General features: G+C 39.3%; 1 protein-coding gene across 3 annotated transcripts in view; it reads right to left on the bottom strand.

Moving 5' to 3' along the window:
* The window catches only part of LOC122653750 (protein SHOOT GRAVITROPISM 6), a 177,548-nt gene that overhangs the window by 120,713 nt on the left and 47,052 nt on the right, over positions 1-9,783 (bottom strand). For all 3 annotated transcript variants that reach the window (XM_043847686.1, XM_043847687.1, XM_043847688.1), the window contains exons 10-11: positions 8,579-8,682; positions 8,311-8,416 (exon numbers count right to left, since the gene is read on the bottom strand). In XM_043847686.1, coding sequence (XP_043703621.1) covers positions 8,311-8,416; positions 8,579-8,682 — 210 coding nt within the window. The remainder of the gene's footprint in view (positions 1-8,310; positions 8,417-8,578; positions 8,683-9,783) is intronic.

Genomic DNA, 9,783 nt, shown 5'->3' with positions numbered 1-9,783 from the left:
ATATTTATAATAGGGTAAGCAATATTACAAGCCAAAAGGACAAGTATATTAGTATACTGTTGGAATATGTAATCCAGAATACCGTGGGGATATTATGGTCCTTTTGGGCTTGCTTAGTTGTTAAGTTATTAGGATTAGATTGCTGCTCTTATTGAGCCAGCTAGTTAGGGGTATTTTTGTCTATTTATGTCCCTTTGTAATATTTCCCTCCATTATAAATAGAGGGGCTTACCTATCAACAAACTCAAGCATTCAAGTTGTTGGAATATGTACTCCAGAATACCGTGGGGGTATTCTGGTCCTTTTGGGGTAGTTTTTATGTCATTAAGTGTAAGTCGGCTAAGTGGGTTTTAGTCCCACATCGCCTATTTTAGTCTCTTGTAACTTTCCCCTCTATCATAAATAGAGGGGCTTACCTATCAATGAAGATAAGCAATTATTCTCTCATTCTCTCTTTTCTAGCCCACGATTCTACCAACATGGTATCAGATTTAGTCTGATCTAGATTAGAAAAAGAGAAAGAAAACCCTAATCCATCTCTTCAATCGACTTCTCCCTTCTTCTCCCTTTCCCGGCTTCTCCTTCTTCTGTTCTTCTTCCTCTCAACCTTGTAAAGGGGCAGCACTAATGAGGTAAACACAGCATATCAATGATTTAGTTGTTGCCCCCCTCCCTTTCTACCTTTTTTTATTAAAAAATTCTGTTCGAAATCTGCTGGAGCCATACCTGCGATATTGGAGCTGTCCAGAATTTTTGGAGATCTAATTTCTACCTAATGAAGACTGATGGCCTCCTATGCAGCCTTTTCCAGCACTCTTCTACCCTATTCCATAGTCTTCCTTCCCTTTCTTTCTTTCTCTCCATCTTTTATTAACTTTTCCAGCCTCCATACACAAATCGATCTCAACTTGTCAGGGTTTTGAGAAAAACCCTGACTCCAATCGATTTTGAGGTTTCCCTTTTCAGATGCAGCTGATCTTTTGGGGGTGATTCTCTACTACTACAAGCCCTACTCGACCTAAGTTTGGACACTTTCTGATGGCTAGATTTGTTTTTACAGCAAAACCTTCTCAACCTGCTATTTTTGGTTACCTGTTAAAACCCTGACTCAAATAGAAATTAGGGTTACAGGTTTCGGTTTTTGCTGATTTTTGGAGGGATGATTACTCCAACTATAAGGACCACTCGACCTCAGTATTAGCCTCTTTCCAAGTGTTTGAAGACCACTAACCCCAATCGATCCTCCTTTTTTAGGGTTTTACAAAACCTTGACACACCGATTTTAGGGTTAGGGTTGCTTGCTACTGTTGGAGTTTTTTGGAGGTGTTTCTACCATCAAGAGGGACATTCTACTTCAACTATTCATGACTTGAAGAAGTCCTATTATACAAGATAGCTACTGCCCTTTTTTTTTTCAATTTTTGGAGTTTCTCCCACTTGAAGATCAAGTCTCAATCACCAAGGAGATTGGTTATTCGAACTGGAGATCCATTCCCACAGTTGTGGTCAGCATCTATTACCAAAAGACATCACCTTTGACAGGTCATCATCACTTTGGTTGAAGCCCCCTTCCCTACAATATATCTTCACTTTCAGGGTATTTTATAAAACCCTAACTATAATCGATCTAAGGGTTAGGGCGGTCCTCTCACTGATTTTTCTAGGAGAGTTTAATAACCATCAGAGGAGTATTCAACCCATATTTCAGCATCATTCATCAGTTATTTTTTGGAAAAAATTCAGGTTCATTCTTATGGCTCGGTTTCTCCAATTATCAACCTATTTTTTTTACTTGTTCCTGTGTGGCTGGCTGCTTCGACTACCTATGGATCTGTCGGATTCTTTATCTTATATTTGCTGGTTCTATTGAGCTTTACTACATATTTCTGGTTTTATTAATTGGCTTCTGTAAGGAAGACTGGTTGACATGTTACTGCTGCCTTTATGTGGACTACTGCTGCCCTATTATTGAGACTGAGTATCCTACTATTGGAGATCGAATTTCTTTCATTATTGAAGACTCGAATCTACTACCCTGGAGATCAGCTTATTTGGGATTGCAACAGTGTGTTCCAAGGTTATTGGTTGCAACTACGAACCTATTCAGTTATGTGAAGCTTTTCTGGTTCATATCCGGCTCACTTTGAGAGCTTGATCCTAGCATTGTTCAAAAATTCAGATCTGATCTAAGTTTTTTTGTTGAAGCTTCTTACATCCACTGTTGTCCAAATATCTTCGTCAGTTCTATTTAGCATGTGGGAATTTATAGTTTGGAATTTTGCACATTGGTGCTTCCTTGTGTGAAGATCAATCAAGTTTTTGCAAAATGGTGTCTTCTCCTTCTACAAATTAGACCTGCTTTTTATAATTCAGATCTGCTTATTGGAGATTGGCGTTTTGGAATTAGTTTGATCGATCGAAAGAAGGTTGTAGATTACTGTGTTGCTTTGTCCATGGTTCATTATCCCACTGCTTCTTTTCACTTCACCACCACCCAAAACATACTTTTGGCATATACCAATAACCACCTTGGAAGTTAATGGTATTCTCTAATTTGCCATTTCTTCCTTTTCCATTACCCTTAGTACCTCTTGGAAAATTCTGGAATATTATGTTTTTGCCCTATCTCTTACATCATCTCTTTTATGTCCACGTGTACTACACGTAAGGGGGGGATTATGTATAGTATACCTGCAGCCATTGCAGAAAGCAGAACTTGCAGGAACACTTGGTGCAAAACATAGAAGATCAGAGTTTTCACCATTGCCAATGGGTATCTACTTTGTTATTGGGTTGAGTTTGCCGTAAGGGGGAGATTGGTATTAAAGAATTGAAGATGTTTGGTTATTGCCTGCCTATATGAGGTTCTACAGTTGGGTTGATTTTTTTCCGCTGCTTGATCGTTTCTGCTACTTGATTCATCTTCTCGCTACCCTAGTTACTTATCTTCAAGATTATCATTCAGAGATTCATCACTGGACAGCAATAGAAGATTGGGGAAAGCTGCCTTTTTAGGAAGACATTCCAGTCCCGGTTTGCTGATCAAGTCTGCCCAAGTTTTGAAGATCTTTGTTTAAGTTCTTGAAGGTTTATTTGGGAGCTGCATTCGTCTTGAAGCTGGATTCTGCTACAACTTATTTTTCTCATTTTGATTCAAGTTGGGCATTAGTACCTTGTATGCGCCAACTTGAGGGGGCGTGTTAGCATTATTATGGAGTTCTTTTTTTCTTTAGTTCAAGCTGGATCTTCTTTCTTTAATTATTTGTATAATCCAGCTTAAGGGGGGGTGTTGGAATATGTACTCCAGAATACCCCCACGGTATTCTGGTCCTTTTGGGGTAGTTTTTATGTTATTAAGTGTAAGTCGGATAAGTGGGTTTTAGTCCCACATCGCCTATTTTAGTCTCTTGTAACTTTCCCCTCTATTATAAATAAAGGGGCTTACCTATCAATGAAGATAAGCAATTATTCTCTCATTCTCTCTTTTCTAGCCCATGATTCTGCCAACACAAGCATTACAACTTCCATCTTCTGTTCTCTCTTTTCTCCTCTCTAAAGTTACTGGTTACAAGTCCTAGGTTTTCTACATGGTATCAGAGCTAGGCAACCAATGACTGATTCTCTTCCCGATTTGCAGTTTTGAGAGTCGTTTAAGGTTCTGGTTTGAAGAAGGAACCCCTAGTTCATAGAAGAAGAGGAACTAGGGTTTCGTACGGTTTCGACGAAGGTTTAAGTATTTGTATCTACTACTCATAAAGATTAATGAATCATAACTGAATCGATTCATCTTTTTCGTGTCTTGACTGTGGTTTGAATCGAAATTTATTTCTGGTTTGGTGGTCTATTTTCTTCAAGTCTGGGTTTCTACTGTCTTTGGCCGTACCCTTTGTTTTCCTTTCTTTTAATGTCATTGCTGCTTCCATCGACCAAGAGTTTTTCTGATCGACATAGAAGCAGGTTTCCGCTGGTTTGAGGTGTTAAAAGATTTTTGTTGTGTGGTTCGATTGCCTCGATTGATGGAGTTAATGGTGACTGGTGTCTTCTTGGTATCGATCTGTTCCGCCTACGGTAACTTATGGTCGATCTGTTTCAGGGTTATAAAACCCTAGCGGCTTGTTCTTAGTTTCTTCGCCTATTGGGTTGGTCCTCTGTTGATGCAGTTATCAAAGGAGACTGGAAGCCCATCTTTGCTATCGATTATTGCTGCTGAAATTCCAGATTACTGACTGCAATCAAATCTGGCCCACTTGACTGCAATCAAAGCAGGCCTTACTTCTACCGCCAGGCCTGTTTTCAGAACTGTTTACTCCTTGTTCATATTGGAGAGTCAACCTTCTAGTTGGTGTGGGTATAAGGGTCCGTCCTGAGTTACGAACTCATCCCTAAAATTCAGTCCAAATAAGATTTGTTTTGAAGGAGTTCTTTCAATTGGGGTCGACATGGGTTACCGCTGGACTGAGTTCTTCTCCCATCGTGAGGTTGAAGAAGACCTTCCCACGATTTCTCTTCATCATTATTTACTTTATTATGAGTTTCCATTAATACCCCTCCCTACTCCTCTAATCCATCCCTTGTCCAAATTTTATCATACCTTCCCAGTTTACCCTTTTGCCTAGTTGGGTTTATAAATGGGTTTCAATTTAATTTACAATTCTGCCATTCCCCTTTGTGTTTTTGAAATATTTACACTTCTTCCATTAACCCCTTGTTATTGCCTATTTGGGTTGATCCATGTCAAACCCTGTTCAGTAATTTTAATTCCCATTATGTCCCATTGCTTTTTCAATTACCCATATCCCTCTTAAAAATTCTGGTTATTTACCAGTTTGCCACTACTACTTAAATTTGATCTATTTGTTAATTGGGTGAGCCCCTAAGCGATCCGAGTCGGTTTTTCGGAACCTCAGATCTACATTGCTTGTTATTTACCCATAACACCTCTTGGAAATTTTTGGTAAATTACCATTTTGCCATTCTTTCCTTTTTACCCATAGCACCTTTTGAAAATTCTGGAAAATTACACTTTTGCCATTATCCCTTACATCATCTCCATTATTTGTCCACGTGTACTACTACACGTGAGGGGGAGATTGTGTACAATTACATTGCAGAACTTGCAGAACATTGCAGACATTACAAAACTTGCAAAACCTTGCAGCCATTGCAGAACATTTGTGCAAAACATTGAAGATCAGTTTTTTCCACCATTGCCATTGAGTATCTTTAGTTATTGGGTTAAATTTGCCGTGAGTGGGAGATTGAAGCATTGAAGATATTTTGGGATCTTATTTAGATGCCTATTTGAGGATCTACAGTTGGGTTGATTCAGATTTTTCCGATGTTTGCTGCCCTATTTGTTTATCTTCAAGATTTTATGTCACTGTGACAATCCAAGATTCATCACTAGACAGCTATTAAAATCGATGAAAGCTGCCTTTTTTGGAAGATTGTGTCTGCCTTTGTTAAGATCGTTGCTTCTCTCTATTTTGAAAAACGATTCTTCCCAAGCTTTGCAGAACAAATTTGTCCCGGTTTGCTGATCAAGTCTGTTCGAGTTTTGAATATCAACTATTTCCAGTTCTTGAAGATTTATTATGTCAAAGATTATTTGGGAGCTTCATCCATCAGCTAGTGTGTCAAGCTGGACTCTGCTGCAACTCAGTTTCTTCCCATTTTGTTCAAGTTGGGCATTAGCGCCTTATATGCGCCAACTTGAGGGGGAGTGTTAGAATATTGGAGTTTTTTTCTTATTAGTTCAAGCTGGATCTTCTTTCTTTACTTATTTGTATAATCCAACTTGAGGGGGAGTGTTGGAATATATAATCCAGAATACCGTGGGGGTATTCTGGTCCTTTTGGGCTTGCTTAGTTGTTAAGTTGTTAGGATTAGATTGCTGCTCTTATTGAGCCAGCTAGTTAGGGGTATTTTTGTCTATTTATGTCCCTTTGTAACATTTCCCTCTATTATAAATAGAGGGGCTTACCTATCCATAAACTCAAGCATTCAAGCATTACAACTTCCATCTTCTATTCTCTCTTTTCTCCTCTCTAAAGTTACTGGTTACAGGTCCTAGGTTTTCTACATATACCCTTGTGCAACTTGCGGTAGGTTAAAACCAAACAATAAAATAAATCTACCACAGGGTATGGCAAGTATACCCCTGCGGTAGAACATAACACATCTTACACCTACATCTCATCAAGAAGCCTATAGCCCTTGCTAGGGGGGATTTCTCTTTTCTTGGCAGTAGGGGTCGGCCAACTGTATTGCATATGAGCTGGCTAGGGGGGAAAGGGTAGGGAGACTCCAAGTTAGTCATTCAGTGGCTCTAGTCTAATCTTGGGGATCCATGTAGCTACCAACATCTACATGGGGTAAAACATAACACATCTTAACACCTACATCTCATCAAGAAGCCTAGAGCCCTTGCTAGGAGGATTTCTCTTTTCTTGGCAGTAGGGGTCAGCCAACTGTATTGCATATGAGCTGGCTAGGGGGAAAAGGGTAGGGAGACTCCAAGTTAGTCATTCTGTGGCTCTAGTCTAATCTTGGGGATCCTTGTAGCTACCTCTCATCAAGAAGACCAGAGCCCTTGCTAAGTGGGGGATTTCTCTTTTCTTGGCAGTTGAGGCCAGCAAATGTATTGCAGATGAGCTAGCAAGGGGAGAACAGGCAGACACTCTTTGTATTTTGGGTCTATCTTACAGAGTAATCCTTTTAGGGTGTTCGACCTTCGGCCTTGTTGTTGTTGCTGTTGTTGTTATTGTACTTTCTGTTGGGTGGGGACCTCAAACCTCTCTTGTTGCAGTTGTTGTTGTTGTACTACTATTTTCCCTCCTTTTCTGATAAAATGGTTATTTACCATTTTTTTTTTAAAAAAAAACTTTGAATGCAATGAGGACATAATCAAACACTCAGTCACCCCCTACACAAGAGAATGTCTCAATATGTCATTTAGCAATCAGAAATGGTGCTCGGCTCCTAGTAAAAATGAGAAAAAAAATAGGACAGGTCAAAACAAAGCTACCATAAGGCATAACATAAGAGGCATGCTCCAATCTACCAAAAGAATTATATTAAGATTAAAAGGCATAAGAGAACAATACAATCTAGTGGAACTAGTGCACCATGAAATGGAGAGTAGAACCATGGTGGAGCCAGCAGGGAAAATACATAAAGAAAATCAAAAACAAAGCAGGCCACTTCTAGTGCCCAGCACACCTCTCAACATACATTACCCTGCCACCCCTTCAATCTAACTGAAATACCCAAAACCAATTCCAACCCCCCCCCCCCAAAAAAAAAAAAAATTCCCTTACAATCACCTCTTTTGCTGAGCAGAAAGTGGGGGATGTAGAATTTGACAGAATAAAAGTGAAGGACTAGCTTGTGTTTCTCCTTCAAGTCCTTCAACCCATTCCCCTGCAACATTCCCAAACAGATGATTCTCTTGGTCCCCTCAGTTTTATATGCCAAAGAGTCACAGCTAAGGGTATTTCCTTTAGGTTTCAACCATTCTCAACATCCTTCCAGCCATCCTCACAACAATCATGTGCGTCAATTGCAATGACTCAAAACCAGAAATAACTGTGCCAAGCATTTTCCTTAAAACGGATAACTCTGTCAGTCCTTCCCCCTGCTGCAGCTCCAACCATCTCAAAAATTTGATTGCAAACTCTCAGCCCCCAGGAATATTATTTCCACCACTTAGCTAATATCATACAAACATTTAGTCTTCTCTTGAAAGCTAGAGAGAAGCTTCCCAGAATTATCATCCCCTCCCACCATTTTTCCCTTTACTAAGAACACTCAACTTTGCCACAATTTTTTACTCTTAGCCTGGATTAGGGTAAACCCTGTTTCCAAGTCGGAGTTAGTTCTACAAGGTCAACCTTCCAACAACATCCATCCCTAACCAACTTACTAGTCCTCTAATCATATTTGCCTTTTAATCAGCAGAGAAAAGTAGATTATAATGTAAAATAAAATAAAACAATGAAATTAATAAGAAGGGTTTTTGCTCAAAAAGAAGCCAAACTCATAGTCCCATGCACTCCTGGATTTTTAATGGTCTTTCCTGCCAACTGCCCAACTTGGATTGGGCTGAAACTTGACATGGGGGAAGGAGAGCTTGGAGTCAAACTGTCCACAAAATTCGGGCCCTGTCAACCACAATCTATTCCCAGGGAACTGGCCACACATTTATGCAATGATCAATGACAAGCAGGGCTTCCAATACTAATCCAGTTATGCAATTCATTTTTACTGCCATGGAACATCCAGGTAAGATTCTGAAAGGGTGCATATTACCTCAAATTCAAGCAAAGGAGGACCAGTTTCTGACAGTAAAGAAGCATTGAGGAGATTATGTAGACTACATGTTGCCAAAAAGGCAATATCTTGATCTTTCTTATACCTGATAGAACAGAGATGAACTTTACTGGTTTGTCCTTATTTCAATATACATTCATAGCAATGCAAAAAACTAGTCAATCAAACTACTGAGAAATAAGCAGGATTTCTGGTACTATCCTATGCATTTACAAGAGCAGGAACCATCACATGGTAGGAATCTTACAATTCCAGTATAGTTGGGACAATTCTTGGTATAGCTGCCTTTAATTGCGATCTGGTAAGAAGACCAACCATCTGACCCAATGCCTCGACAGAAGATACACGTACCTATTAAGAGCAAGAATAATCAAATTCTACATCAATGTACTGTCTATGTATGCAAGACAGAAGAAATCATGCCAATGCTGCAAGGTCACAAAATCTTGCCAAAACTATTTTGGCAAATTTAAGAAAAACAATTAAGAGATTATAAACTGTATTTGGTACATAGTAAGTTCTCCCTGCTAACTGCTGACTGCTCTGGACCTTTTTCAATTTCTCCATTCTTTTGGGATAAGCAACAAATGAACTTATCAGAAGAGACAAAAGAAACATAGATAAAGGGAACAGAATCCCTGGAGCAAGTAAGGACAAAAGACAAGGAAAAGCTAAAAACAACACAGGAGAAAACCAGCAACTACCAAAAACACCACCAGGACTGCTTAATGACAGAAAAAAAGATGGATCAAATTCTATGGAGCCTTGAGTAATAGTGATAATTTATCAACGATTAAACAACTGGGATCCATTTGTTTACGATACAAACTAAAAGACAACAAACAAATCATCTCCCCGTACAAACTCCAATAAAGCAACATCCCAAAAAGAGACGAGGAAAGTAAAAGGCCAAGAGAGGCTTCAAGCTCTTCTATGATACCTAGCTGTCATGTTTTTCTCTGGCCATTTCAGCAATTTCAGCTCCTTGCAATAGGTCCTTCAACACACCTACCTCTGAATTAGGATCCAGCCTGTCCTAATGCCCAGGCTCCTAATACATTGGTCGAGTACTCTTCATTCCCAGGATTAACGAGCCAAATCTTTGCTAACAGGAACAACACCTGCTACAGCCTCCTTGATAGATGGGCTAATGCAGTGCTAATCTCGAACCAGTGAGATCCAGAGGGAGATAAGCTTGCAACAGGATCACACATAAGGAATAAAACAAGATTTCCAAAGAATTTTAATAACAAAGAATCAAGGGATCAGATTCAAGAATAATTCTGGTCAAAGGCGCTAATTGGATAGGAGAGATAATATCAGAAATCAGGCTAGATCCAATAATCAGAATCTTAGGATCTAAAGATTCCTACTTAAAGAAAGAATTCCCAAATCTGAGAATCAATAGAAGGTTTAGACAAACCAGATTAAAGAATGATTTCGGTACCAATC

This window comes from Telopea speciosissima, chromosome 3 (assembly GCF_018873765.1).
Source record: "Telopea speciosissima isolate NSW1024214 ecotype Mountain lineage chromosome 3, Tspe_v1, whole genome shotgun sequence".
NCBI classification, from domain to species: domain Eukaryota; kingdom Viridiplantae; phylum Streptophyta; class Magnoliopsida; order Proteales; family Proteaceae; genus Telopea; species Telopea speciosissima.
Note: the sequence above shows the minus strand (reverse complement) of the source record. Positions and strands in the feature narration are given on the sequence as shown.